Below are 15418 nucleotides of genomic sequence, written 5' to 3'. Positions count from 1 at the left end.
CTTATCCTTATAGAATTTATGGTAAAGGAAGCCTTGAGGAGTTTCCAACTATTTAAGTCATCCGGACCTGCGTTACTACAGGAGTCCGACTATCTGGCATCCCATCTGGCCACTATTTTCACAGCGTGCTTAGACTTGCATGTACTCCGAAAGTCTAGCAGGAGGTAAAGGTGGTATTTTTACCCAAGCCCGGCAAGGCAAGTTATGCGTTTAGCCTAACGCCCTTTCTACTCAAAACTATGGAACGTATTGTGGATACCATGATAAAAAGTAGGGCTTCCAGCGAACTGCACAAATACAAATGTTGACTGAGATCAGGAAACTTATTCTTCTGGGTATGTTTTAGTCTCCGGCTAACCATAAATTCACAGACAAAATTATATTGTTCGGTGGTGTTGTGACGCCCTTCCAAATTCATCGAACTCCCCATAGGGTCTGACTTGTAGTTTTTTTACCTACATAGTTATAAATTCGACATAAGTAAATTTACAATTAAAATTAAAAAAATTTAATAAAAATATTAATTTCTTTATAGAAATTGAAGTCGGGTTTTTGAGAAATATACACAGAAAAACTATCGCAAAATTTTTTCAAATGGAAATAAAAAAATTATTGAATCAAATGTTTTTTTAATTAAATCCGATTTTTTTTTTCAATTGCCATCGTGTTTTAAGTTTTCAGCTCTTTTGAAATTTGTACCTAAGTTGGTTCATATCTGGTATTGTGTTCCGCACTTAGGTGGGGACACAATATCAGACATGAACGATCGTAAGGGCGTGGCATGGAAAATAATTAAGGATTTTGGAAGAAGCACGGAATTCCTTATGTAGATTTTCTTTGTTAGAGGTTACTTTTTAGTATTTAGAACGTACAACAAGCCGATTACTGGCTTAGGTGAATTCCCATAGTGGCATGGGACGGATTAATATCTGCACCCTCTTTTCAACCTTACCTTAACTAATCCTTCAATTCAATTAAAAAATTAATTGAATTAATCATTTTTTAAATTAATTGAATTAAAAAAATTATTAAAATTTTTGATTTGTTTCTATTAATTTTTTTAATCAAAAATGAAATTTCCGAAAAACCAAAAAAAAAAATTTTAAATTGGCTCAATAATAACTTTTATTGAAAATATTCAAATGTTATACAAAAATTTTTTGCGGAAACATGGTTTAGATATGTTAAACTCTTGGAACAAGAAGGCCGAAATCGCGATCCTTGCAGCCCGCCCCAACACATTTAACACACCACAATTGCTGATACTCTTTAAGGGTTTTTGTTGTTTTGCTTTGCTATTTGAAATAGAAGCAAGACGTTAAAACATATTGGTCTAAGCTGGTTCATCCAACAAGGAAATGAAAGAAAATATTTTCAATTAAAAGTTTTAATTGAAAAATTTTTTGTGATTTTTTTCTGTGCGGTAGAAGGTAACATTCTTCTCTTCCTCCTATGGTATCATAATGGCTCGGTCGACTAGTTTCGGCGTACTCGTATTTTTATACCCTCCACCATAGGATGGGGGGTATACTAGTTTCGTCATTCTGTTTGTAACTACTCGAAATATTCGTCTGAGACCCCATAAAGTATATATATTCTTGATCGTCGTGACATTTTATGTCGATCTAGCCATGTCCGTCCGTCTGTCTGTCGAAAGCACGCTAACTTCCGAAAGAGTAAAGCTAGCCGCTTGAAATTTTACACAAATACTTCTTATTAGTGTAGGTCGGTTGGTATTGTAAATGGGGCATATCGGTCCATGTTTTGGTATAGCTGCTATATAAACCGATCTTGGGTCTTGGCTTCTTGAGCCTCTAGAGTGCGCAATTCTTATCCGATTGGAATGAAATTTTGTACTACGTGTTTTGTTATGATATCCAACAACTCTGCCAAGTATGGTTGAAATCGGTCCATAACCTGATATAGCTGCCATATAAACAGATCTTGGGTCTTGACTTCTTGAGCCTCTAGAGTGCGCAATTCTTATCCGATTTGAATGGAATTTTGCACGACGTGTTTTGTTATGATATTCAACCACTGTGCCAAGTATGGTTCAAATCGGTCCATAACCTGATATAGCTGTCATATAAACCGATCTTGGGTCTTGACTTCTTGAGCCTCTAGAGGGCGCAATTATTATCCGATTTGCCTGAAATTTTGTACGACGGATCCTCTCATAACCATCAACATACTTGTTTATTATGATGCAGCTCCCATATAAAACGATCTCTCTATTTTACTTCTTGATCCCCCAAAGGGCGCAATTCCTTTTCGAATTGGCTGACATTTTACACAGGTCTCCAACACATAATTTAATTGTGGTTCAAACCGGACCATATCTTGATATCGCTCTAATAGCAGAGCAAATCTTTTCTTATATCCTTTTTTGCCTAAGAAGAGATGCCGGGAAAAGAACTCGACAAAAGCGATCCATGGTGGAGGGTATATAAGATTCGGCCCGGCCGAACTTAGCACGCTTTTACTTGTTTTCTTCTCATATATAAACTGGAAAGGATGGTGTTTCAGAATTGTTGTTTTGAGAATTTTTCATCCGCTGTAATATGTTACACATTAAAAGATCTGTATTAAAACTGACGCTGTAAAGCCTGAGGATGATGAGTTAACCGTATTAATATTGACAAATCTGATATATTGTGCTGACTATTCGACGTATTTTACGCTCGGCATTGTTTGTAGTGCATTGTATCAGAAGTTGTGAACAGTAATGTCTCCCTGCCTTTACATTGAAAAATGCATTTGTCAATATTGTGCAAAAACACACACCTGTATTTATATCGTGTACACATTAGGTGGGTTTTTCGCCGAACTTGAACTTAATTAAGGGACTTTCCAGTGTTATAGGCCATTAAAAAAGCATTATTTTAATTTTGTGGTCAGTTTTCTTTAAAGTAATTTGAACGCATTATAAGGGGAGATTCAATTTTCAAAATAAAGGAAAAAGAAATTATATCTGTTCGAAAGTTGTAACAATAAGCAAAAGGTCAATGACAACTTTACAAATAAAATTGAACGTCTTCTACAATCGAAAAATTGTCATCGCATGACATCATAAATTAATATTGTACTAATAATTTATATATCGTCCTACTTACGTCACTTTTCCGAAAATTTTCTCATTAGCGCGGTATTTTTAACATATAGTAAAGCGCACTATTATTGGTATACGAATCCTCTATGCGTTTGCGCATTAAAAGAAGACGAACGGACTATATGACATTGTACAAGTAACACGAGACAGTTTAATTTTAAAATATTACAATTGTGCCCTGGGGGTTTCAGTGCTTTCTTAACAACTGTCACTGATATGCATTCGCCGGTTGTTGTTGAGGAAATTGTGTCTGAGTCGAAAATCCGTTGGGCGATGAAAAGTTTTGACTTCTTTAACCTTTGCAAGGCCACCGTGGCGCAGAGGGTTCAAATTCCGGCGTGAATATCAGAAAAATTTTTAGCTGTTGTTATCCTAATGCTGGCAACATTGTTATCCCGGGCTGCATTCATTGATATGATATATAATCGGGCTGCATTCATTGATATGAGAGAAGTATCCCCTGTTCGTTAATGGCAAGCCCAAAGCCGACCTGGGTGGGATCTTCGATTTTTATACCGTACAGGGTATTATAACTTAGTGAATTTCTTTGTAACAGCCAGAAGGAAGGGAGATAGACCCATTGATAAGCTTACCGGCCGAATCAGAATCACGTTCTGCCTGTCTATTTGTCCATGTTATATTGGGTTGCCCAAAAAGTAATTGCGGATTTTTCATATAGTCGGCGTTGACAAATTTTTTCATAGCTTGTGACTCTGTAATTGCATTCTTTCTTCTGTCAGTTATCAGCTGTTACTTTTAGCTTGCTTTAGAAAAAAAGTGTAAAAAGGTATATTTGATTAAAGTTCATTCTAAGTTTTATTAAAAATGCATTTACTTTCTTTTAAAAAATCCGCAATTACTTTTTGGGCAACCCAATATTATGTACAAAGTACAGGTCGCAATTTTCATCTGATCTTCTTAAAACTTAGCACAAGCACAATAATTGGAAAAAATCGGTTCAGATTTCGATATAGCTCCCATATATGTTCGTCCGATTTAGACTAAAATTGCAATTATATCGTCATTTGTAAAATATTGGACGAGGGATTTTTTTATAAATCTCGACATTATTGACAATTTTATGGAAACCGGTTCAGATTTAGATATATCACCCATATGTATGTTTTTCCGATTTAGACTAGTATTGCAATAATTTAGTCATTTGTTAACCGATTCACATGAAAATTGAACCAAGGATTTTCTTATGATTCCCGGTATTGCTAATGAATTTAATAGAAATCGGTTAAGATTTGGATATAGCCCCCATATATATTTTCGTCCGATTTTGAATAATGCTCAATAATTTAGTAATTTGTTAACCGATCTTCACAAAATTTGACACGAAGGTTTCTCTTATAATTCTTCTGATAACTGATGAATTTCATAGAAATTTGTTCAGTATTAGATACAGCTTCCGTCAGGTACGTAGCCCTTGTTTTGTCTAAAGCAAAAATTAAATTAAATTTACAAAATTTTAACGTAAAAGTTTCTTCTTGCAAAAAAAAATTTTTATAAAAATTGTTTCGAAAGACAAGCTTTAACAAACATTTTTCTAAGACATAATTTAATATGAAATTTCTCTGAATTCTCGTTTTGTCATTTTAATTAATTAATACAACTTCGTAAAGATGCACACAAATGACATGTGTATGCCATGGAAGCTAAGTAGTTGTATAGAAAGAAAATCTATCATTACAAACAAAATACATGCGGTGGAAAAGAACAGTTGTGTGAAAGGTGCCAGACTTGGCTTAGTGTCGTGTTAACATCGTAGACATGTTTTCGCGGTACATTCGGTATAAGTACGACTTTCCAATGTATGGCCCTTGAAGCCTCCACACCTAATATGACCTACGAGTTATTCTAACGAAATGACGAAACGCGTCCCTTAGTGTTTGGTGTGTACTGTGATCTCTGGCTTTCTCGAAAGAGAAACAAAACGAAACATTGTGAAATTATATGACCTTCGCCTTAACAGGCAAAAATCCGATTTCAATGAAATTTGGCACAGCGAGTTCTGGTGGACCCTTAACCCTTTTGTTGAATATAGTCAAGTTCAGACCATATTTGAATATAGCTGTCATATAGACCGATCTCCCCATATAGAGTAATGAGCCCATAAAAGGAGCATTTATCATCCAATTTTAATGAAATTTTAAACAGTGAGTTTTGACAGACCTCTACGCCTTTGTGTCGAACATCGTCCAGATCGGACCATATTTGGATATAGCTGCCATACGACTGAATGACCGTGCAGGGCATTCTCCACTGATCTTCACTTGACATAGGCATGCTGGTTTTATTTGAGCAGTTCGCTGGAAATGCGTTGCGTCATGTTAAAATGCGTTTTTATTAAAAACCTCAACATGCCCTCCGTTGCCTCTCATCTTGGTGGCGTCATTAACGCTATTAACCCTGTTCGCAAAAAAACTTCCAGGCACGTTTTGGCGCTTTGGTAATCTTATTGTATTCTTTTAAACGTGTGTAATACACATAGCAGTAAACTTCCGCTTTTTTCAACGTGCTCTGTTAAAAAGTCTGCGGACTTCCTTCCCAATGTTGCTAATCTCCCCTGTCATCCAGGGGTTTTCTTGGGCTGATTTCTTTCTCGAACAGGACAACTATATACGAAAGACCCCATTATTCGTAATCCTGTTGACATTGTCGCCAATTTCTTCTATGCTTGGATAATCTAAATTATCTTGCCCAAGTCTTCTCCAAATTCTATTAAAAAAGGTAGCGGTGTTATCAATATTAAGCGTTACTACAATAGTTTAAATTTTATGACAAATAACGCAGGTCCTCGGCCGAGTACCAGTGTTATCATAGAATAATTGGTAGTTGATATGGTTCAGTCGAGAAACTTTGTTCCAGGTCGTCCATGGCTCCTGAATTAAGTCAATTTGAATCTTGTCCTCGCTGATTTTCTCCACCATAGGGTGTGTAGCTATCTCTCTCCGATGGAGGTTTATCTGGATGACCACAATCATTGGACTTCCAGTAAATGGGCATCTTAGGAGTAGGTGATGGGCTCATCGTCTGCTCCCTGTTCTTTACACTGCATTGAGTTTTCTGTCATTGCACTACCTGATGTTTAATATTATGATCGGCAATTGTTCCATATAATTGTTAGGTCCCCGTACTTTAGGCCATATTGAGTCGACCGTTCCTTCACAGCCTGATGTTCCAATATTAGTAAGTGGGCTTCTTGGGAGAAGGTGATGGTTGAAGCGTCGGCTCCCTATTCGTTAGGCTGCATTGAGTTGTCTGTCACTGCACTGCCTGATATTTTAATAATAGGATTTTTATCTATCCTAGTCTTCCGAGTGTAGAGAAAATCGGTGATGGTTCCATCGTGGGGTGCCTGTTCGTCAGGCTGTGTCGAGTCTCTCGTCCCTGCACCGCCTGATCTTTTAGTATTAGGATCTTTGCTTATCTTAGTCTTCCCAATATTGAGATAGTCGGTTATTGTCTGATCGTCGACACCCTGTTCGCTAAGCGGCATTGAGTGTCCTGCCACTGAACTGCCTGATGGCTCAATATGAGGATATTTGTCTCTCATAGTCTTCCCAATCTTGAAAATAACTGCCTTGCTCCCGTAGTACGCCATGCCTTCAGTCTTAGCCAAACTTGTCACGGAGACTTAATCAATGGCCACCATAAGAAAACTTTCAACATGCGTTCTGTCACGAATTTGCCGCCCTCACCCTTGATGAAGACCGTCGCCTTTGTCAGCTATGGGATGTCCATCTTTCTCACAAGGGTAAACTGTGCGCCCCACCCCTCCCTCCGGGAGATCTTCGGGATTCTCTTTCCAGCTTCTGTAGAAGTGCTTGGAATGTCAGTTCTATCCCTTAAAGCATCCTGCACTTTCAACCGACTGCATTGCCCGTGCATACTCCTCTTTTTCCTTCGTCCTGCCCCGGATTGCTTTCTCGGTCCTCAATTTTTTTCGTCGAGGAGTGAAATAAAAATACGTCCGCTCCACAAACGGTTACTTTGTATTTGCTATGCATCGTATTAACTACTTTAAATCCGCAGACAGTGTTTGTTATTTTCAGCAGACTTTTCTAAAGGTGTAGGGACGTGCCTTTGCCCTTTCTTGCAGAAAATATCTTAGTGAAGAAGTTTGATGACTTCGGGCAGTTTTATTCTAAAAAAAACCTACTTAAGTGGCTAGAGGTAAGGTTGTATATTGCTGTATTCTTCAGTTTTTGTGAGACATATATAGCAGTTTCCTCCAAATTATATATTTGACCCGTCCGGGTGGGTTCTAAACCACGACGTATATAAAAATCTAGGTAAGGTAGTCTCGCTAGCGAAGGTAATCTCGCCAGGCCCTGATGATGTATCACCGGATGAATTACAAGCTATATCCGATAGACCGGTTTCTTGGTTAGGGAGATGTAGTTTTTCGTAAACAAGTCGTATATATCGGTAGGATGAGATAAAAGACATAAATGTAATTTTCATTTCGAAAGCAGGGAAACCGTACTACACGAAGGCAACAGATTTTCGTTCTATTGGTCTATCATCCTTTATGTTGAAGACTCAAGAGAGTTTGATAGAAACGTATCTTAAAGCAAAGATCCCTGGAAATGCCTGTCTCATCAACAGTATGTATATAGTAAGGGTAAGTCCGCTGAAACAGCCCTTCACGACCTGGTAGCCTACATAGAGGGTTCTCTCGATAGCATTTCTTGACATTCAAGGTGCTTTCAGTAATGTAAAACCAACGTCAATCATGAAAAAGCTGTAGTTTCTAGGGATCAACAACGAAAGTTTATTTAGGACGGTGAAATTGCTATGGGCAGATCCGGGTTGGAAAAGAAGAGGCTGTTACTGAAAAGAAGTCAGAAGGAGGTCAGTATAGCTATCGGTTTAATAACGGGACAAATAGGACTACGAGCTCACTTATGCAAAATCGGTGCGGCAAGTGATAGTACGTGGGGAAGATGATGAGACGTTGGACCATTTCCTATGTCATTACCCGGCCTTCGCAGCTAACAGACACCGGTACTTAAGTGGGGACACAATACCAGACATGGGCCAACTTAGGGGCGTGGTATGGAAAACAATTAAGGATTAGGTAAGTAACACGGAATCCTTTAGAGCGCACAACAAGCCGTTAGGTGAATGTCCATTGTGGCATGGGGCGAATTAATATCCGCACTCTCTTTTCAACCAAACCTACTTACTAAAAGATGCATTACGGCAGGCTGTGGATCTGTTGGGATATAAAAAATTTGGTCAGCAGAGTAACACCTCAAGGAGGTGTGCTAACTCCTCTACCTTGGAATATAGTCATTAACAATAGATTATTGTCTTTGGAAAAAAGTGTAAAAGTGGTCGCGGATAGGGGAAAGTTTTTAAGAATTTTTAGAGAAGCTCTGGTGGTCTTGGCGTAAATCCGTGCAAGACAGAAGTAGTTCTTTTCAGCAGGAGATACAAGTTATCCATAATGGCACTTGTCTCCTTGGGAGAAGAAAATGTTGCATTTATAAATCCGCAAAATACCCAGTTGTTTTGCTGGACAGGAAATCGAACTTTAGAACAAACATTTTGGAAAAGCAGACCATGCCCTGTACACCTTCAAGAGAGCCATTGGCAAAAGTTGAGGGTTTAAACCGCTTTTCATGCACTGGGTATATACTAAAGTTGTCAGACCTATAATGCTATATGATTGTTATTGAAGCAGCGACTTGTATACTGAGGCGTCAGTCCTTGTCGATGATGGATTCGGCTATATGGTGTTGTGGTCTGGTGGACGACGTTTTAAAATACCACCTTCTGTGGGCTCATACTCAGTCGGAATAAAAAAAATGGCTTTTTTGTACATCGCAGCCGCTCTGAGGACGTCGTCATAGGTTAGGTTAGCTTAAAAAAACTTAAAATTTTCTTTTTAGAGGTTACTTTATAGTTTTTAGCCGATTACTGGCTTAGGTGTGTGTCCATAGTGGCATGGGGTGGATTAATATCTGCTCCCTCTTTCCAACCTAACCTAACCTAGGTTAGGTTTAAGTGGCGTTGGCCATCAAACCCACCAAGACTTTTTCGTGCATTATGATACCATAGGAACGGGAAATGGAAAATGCCTTCTAGATCCTACCGTTGAACCATCCAGATTACTTTATAAACACATCCGCTAAATCAGACAAGATGTCAAAGCAATCAGAATCTAAAGTAAATATTCTTCTGACTGCCAGTGCGGGACACACACAACAGATGCTCTATAGTCTCTTCTTTTTCGACGTCCCCACAGCTTCGGCAAAAGTCGTTAATGGCAACATTCAGTCTGACAGCAAGTTTTTGAATCAGACAGTGACCTGCCATGACGGACAAAATATATCTTTGCTATTCCACTTGTTTTATTGCAAAGATCTCCGCTAGATATACATTTCAGTGGTCGGGTAATCTTCGCGGTATGACCAGTTCTAGTTTTTCAGAGTACACCCCAAAGTCCAACTGGTCGTCTAGATTGGAACCATCTGTGTTGAAGTCTATATAACTTCTATTGCCAGGGTTATTGTAGTTCCAATTGGTCCTATCAGGAATAGTAGTACAATACTTTTTATCAAAAAGTGGCTCATGCAGGGTGTAATTCACACTGCCTGGAACTTCGGCATTGTATTAAGGATAACGCAGTGTCAGTATGAGGACGACACCATCTTATGCATTGAATTTAATTCTGAACCTAATGCCTTCGGACATAGTGGCTAGACAAATTGCCACTGCTGTGAGGCTAAGGGAGCTTTCTCTTTGGTCAACGGCGGCTAGGGCACTGTGTTTTCCTTGATAAAATGTCCGATGTTCCAGGCAGTGTGGATTACACATTGCCTGAGCCACTTTTTGATAAAAAGTGCAACAAAAAACCAGAGTAGTTATGCAGCCAAACAAACTTCTACAGAGCAAGGGTTTATGCCAACATGCAGGATATGTGTTTCGACCTAAGATCCGGGACCACACGCCACACATCACCTGTTTAACTGCTCAGCCAGAGCCACTCAACTCAAAGCCAGATCCCTTTGGATTCACCCTAACTTAGTCGCAGAGTTCATGATTCTGGATTTTCAACAGAACTAGGCGGACGAAAAAAGAACCCAACACACTACTACAACAACAACTATAGACCCTCATGCAAATCCATGGATTTTAACTTCCGCCGTCTTGTTTTGGAATTGATGATCGGATAGTTACTCAAACGAACTGTTTTAGACAATAAGAAAACTTTGTGGTTACAAATCGGAAGTTCGATTTTGATTTTAAATCCGTAGTTTAAATGTAAACCACCTTTCATCAAAATCCGGTGAAAATTGCATACCTTATGTCCCATAGCAGTTATATCGAAATATGTTCCGATTTGGACCAAATACTAATAAAACAATGACTTGGTTCAATTGTGTATAACAAAATATTGGTCCTTTTAGTAGATATATCTAAAAATAAACCGATCTGGACCATATGGATGTCGAAAAGCCTAACATAATCGACTGAGTCAAATTTCAGTTAAACCGGATTATAAATGCGCATGTTTTGCGGCCAAGACTTAAAATCGAGATATCGGTCTATATGGCTGTTATATGCAAATCTTGATCGATCTAGACCAAATTGCAGAAATATGTGGAGGGGCTTAACTTAACTCTCTGTCCCAAATTTCGGCACAATCGGACAATAAATGCTCCTTTTATGGGCCCAAAACATTAAATCGAGAGATCGCTCTATATGACAGCTATATCCAAATTTGGACCGATCTGTGTCAAATTGAAGAAGGATGTCGAAGGGTCTAACACAACTAACTGTCCCAAATTTCGGCGACATCGGACAATAGAAGCGCTTTTTATGGCACCAAAACCTAAAACCGAGAGTTCGGTCTATATGGCAGCTATATCCAAATCTGGTCCGATCTGTGCCATATTGCAAAAGTATGTCAAATTTCAGCAAAATCGGATAATAAATGTGGTTTTTATTGGCCTAAGACCCTAAATCGGCGGAACGGTCTATATGGCAGCTATATCCAAATCTGGACCGATCTGGACCAAATTGAGGAAGGATGTCGAATGGCGTAGCACACTGTCCCAAATTTCAGCAAAACCGGATAATAAATGTGGCTTTTATAGGCCCAAGACCCTTAATTGACAGATTGGTTTATATGGGGGCTATATCAAGATATAGTCCGATATAGTCCATCTTCGACCTTAACCTGCTTATGGACCAAAAAAGAATCTGTGCACAATTTCAGCTCAATATCTCTATTTTAAAGAATGTATCATGATTTCAACAGACAGACCGACGGACATGTCTAGAGCATCTTAGATTTTTACGCCGATCATGAATATATATACATTATAGGGTCGGAAATGGATATTTCGATGTGTTGCAAATGGAATGACAAAATGAATATACCCCATCCTTCGGTGGCGGGTATAAAAATCACATTGTATGTCTAACTTAAAAAAGGGGTTTTTGTTTTTCTATTTATACAACAATAGACACAGATTACCCTATGGTCTGCAGTCGGACAATATCCGATTGTATGAATCATTTCAAGAACGAATAAATTTAGCACAAAACATGTTTTTCTATAAAGTATAGAACTTAAAAATGCAAATCACGGTGGAGGGTATACAAGATTCAGCTCGGCCGATCTTTGCGTGCTTTTTTACTTGTTTTTGATTCAAGTACAATAAATTGTTGGGGTATTTTTTATACATTTTTGCAAAATTGAGTAATTTTTATATTCATTTCCAATAAAATCGGGCTATTATTGGCTCTATTATGAGTAAGCGAGTTTACAGGACACGAATATTTACCATAGGATTGTATAAATATTAATTGACTTTTCCACTTGTTTGTATTCAGTCACATTTAACTGTGTGTTATTTAATATTCACAGGGTATTGCTACGGGAAAATACCACGGAGCCATACTGACAAATTCCGAGGAATGGGAAGTTAAGTCCCTTGAAGCTGGACGCAAATCTGGAGATTTATTGGCTCCCATAATTTATTGCCCAGAATTGCATTTCTCCGAATTTGCATCAGCCATTGCCGATATGAAGAACTCTGTGGCGGTAAGTAGTTAAACAGACTCCCAGACGCACTCACACATATCATCGGCCTAATGCTAGCTGTTTCCATGCGCCATTTTGTGCAATCAAGAAAAACGCACTTTATGTTGGAGTCTTAATTACTTAAAACATACATACATTGCAAAAGAATGTTCCCTTAAACTTTGAGACTTTTCCATCCAGAAATAAACGCCTTTCGCCCATTTTCCGAAAATAGTTAGTTGCTGTTTTGTTCCACATTCAATTTGTTTTACCATTTTTGGAATTTTGTATTATGTGGAACAGAACAAAATGTGTATCAATATAGCATTGAACTAACATTATTTTCTACGCCTCCATTGAAGATTATTGTTAATTAAATTTAAAAAAAAAATAAATATTTTCATTTCAATGAGTTATTATTATGAAACAAATTGGATAACTTAACTTATTCGGTTTCATATTATTATATTATATTATTAACTACCAATTATTCTATGCTAACTCTGGTACTCGGTCGAGGACCTGCGTTTTTTGTCATAAAAATTTGAATTATATATTTTCCCCAGAGTTGTCAACGTCGGATGCAACAGTGGTGAGACAGGGAGACGGTGGAGCATGCCTGGCATCATTTTATCTGCCTTTCGACTCTCCGACACCGCCACCAACGTCGGAGCTGCAGGAAACGAGGTGCTAATAGGGTGGGATGCGAACTCTGACCACATTTCGTGGAGGGTCCTTGAGTACTAAGAACTTAATAACACTTAATATTGGTAACACCGCTATCTTTGTTAATAGGATTTGGGAGGAGGATTTAGATGTGACAATATATTTGGAAAATCTAATCGATGAGGTTCAGTATTGGAGGGGCTTCATGACCATCGCTCTGACCACCGCTACATTAGTTTTAGAATAGCACGGCTAGTGTCGAATCCGATAAGCTTCCGGAATAAGTTGAAAACCAACTGGACAAAATTCGGAAGACTACTTAAATTGTCCATGTATAAAAGACATTGACGAAAATGCCAACAGGATTACGACTGCACTGGTGGGGTTCTTCGAACATAGTTGTCCTCGTCGTGGAAGGAAATCAGCCCAAGAAAACCTTGGATGACCGGGGAGATTCGCAATATTGGGAAAGAGGTCCGCAGACTTTTTAAACGAGCACGTCGTAAAAAAGCTGAAGTTTACTGGGATGTGCATTACATACGGCTCAAGGAATACAATACGATTACCAGAGCGGCAATATGTGGCTCCTGGAAGCTTATCTGCGAACAGGTCGATAGCGCCGCCAAGATAAAAAGTTTCCCTCAAAAACCCATGTCCAAACTGAAACGTTAGTAGACGACATGGGATTGAGAGCAAAGACAACAACCATTTCCACAGAATATGACGGGAATAATGATGTTCATCGAAGGTTTATAATTCCGGAATTTATGGTGAAGGAATCCTTGAGGAACTTCAAAACATTTAAGTCACCCGGACCTGATGGAATATTTCCGGCGTTACTACAGAAGGAGGCAGATTATCTGGCGCCCCACCTGGCCAATATTTTCACAGCGTGCCTGGGACTTGCATATACTCCAAAAGCCTGGCAGGAGTGTCAAGGGTGGTATTTATACCCAAATCCGGCAATGCAAGTTATGCTACACCAATGACCTACAGACCTATAAGCCTTACGTCCTTTCTACTCAAAACCATGGAACGTACTGTGGACACCATGATTAAGAGTAGGACAGGAAGAAAGTGGCACAAGGCTCGCCTCTCCTATGAGTGACCACCATGAATAACCTATTACGGATGCTGACTGAGGAAGGATTTGAAGTCGTCTGCTACGCAGATGATGTAATAATACTTCTAAGGGGCAAGGATCCGAACGAGCTCAATGTTAACCCAGAGAAAACTGAAATATGCCTGTTCACGAGGAAGACGAAGGTGGTCCAAATTAACACACCTTGTTCCCTCAATAAGGCGATTTCGATAACTGACAAGGTCAAATATTTAGGTGTGATCTTGGACAGGAAACTGAATTGGAAGTGTCTCATTCAGGAGCGTTCTGAGAAGGCTCACAGATGTTGGGCACTATGTAGACGGGCCGTAGGCTCGAAATGGGGCCTGAATCCGAGGATAGTCCACTGTCTCTGCAGGAGCGTGATAAGACCATTTCTTTACTTACGCCTCAGTAGTTTGGTGGACTGCTTTAGAGAAAAAGTGGTTCAGAAAACATGTTGTCTTGGCATAGGCGGGGCGTTGAGGACCACGTGGAGAGTATTCTAGATATCCGACCCATTATAATACAGATTAAGTGTGAGGCAGCCACTGCGGCTATGAGATTTAAGTCCATGGGAGAATGGATTGAGGATACGAGCAGCTCATACCATCGCGGTATAATCGAGGCGACGATAGGAAACCTAAAAGGAAGGGAAGAGGTTTCCGATCGGCTACCAGAGATGAACCTTGAGGTCGAGTGCGAGCCACTGATACCTGCGGCATACTCTTTGATTGCCGGAACGCTAATTGTGCCATCTGGTCGATCATGTTACACGGATGGATCAAAGCTAGAGGACAGAGTGTTCTTGGGGGTCTACATTGAGAACCCAGGGACTGAGATAGGTTTTAGACTGCCTGACCATAATATGGTCCTACGGGCGGAGAACGGAATGGGTGAGGTGGTGTGGTGCTAACGCGAGGACGACGAGTGTGAACATGTGTGCGAACAGTAAAATTGCCATAAGGGCAATAACAAGCAGGACGGTAAGGTCACGAACAGTGTAAGAAAGAGATTAACGCCTTCGCAAAGGATGGCAAAATCCGCATCGTTTGGGTGCCGGACCATAACGGAGTAAGGGGAATGAAAGGGCAGGCGATTTGGCAGTGAAGGCCAGAGGACTGGGGCATGAGCGACGAAAGCGCATGTAACACTGTGGAACAGCAAAACGGTCGGTAGGTCCATCCATGTAACATGATTTTCCAGATGACAATATTAGTGTTCCAATCCAAGAGTATGCCGATGGCAGTAATGGCTCCCACTCGACCTCAAGGTTCATCTCAGGTATCCGATCGGAAACCTCTTCCCTTCCTTCCAGGTTTTTTTATCGTCGCCTCGATTATACTACGATGGTATGTGCTGTTCCCATCCTAATTCCATTCTCCCATCGCCTTAAGTCCCATAGCCACAGGGGCTGCCTCACATTTAATCTGTATGTCAATAGGTCGGATATCTAGAATAGTCTCCAGTGCCCTAGTGGACGTGGTCCTCAACG

At 39.6% G+C, this 15418-nt stretch overlaps 1 protein-coding gene across 2 annotated transcripts in view; it reads left to right on the top strand.

Moving 5' to 3' along the window:
• Positions 1–15418, top strand: part of LOC106094996 (probable aminopeptidase NPEPL1) — an 80473-nt gene that overhangs the window by 57993 nt on the left and 7062 nt on the right. For both annotated transcript variants that reach the window (XM_059362414.1, XM_059362415.1), the window contains exon 4: positions 12003–12179. In XM_059362414.1, the coding sequence (XP_059218397.1) occupies positions 12003–12179 (177 nt within the window). The remainder of the gene's footprint in view (positions 1–12002; positions 12180–15418) is intronic.

Source organism: Stomoxys calcitrans, chromosome 2 (assembly GCF_963082655.1).
Source record: "Stomoxys calcitrans chromosome 2, idStoCalc2.1, whole genome shotgun sequence".
NCBI lineage: Eukaryota > Metazoa > Arthropoda > Insecta > Diptera > Muscidae > Stomoxys > Stomoxys calcitrans.
The sequence above is the reverse complement of the archived record's forward strand: the minus strand, read 5'-3'. Positions and strand labels throughout refer to the sequence as shown.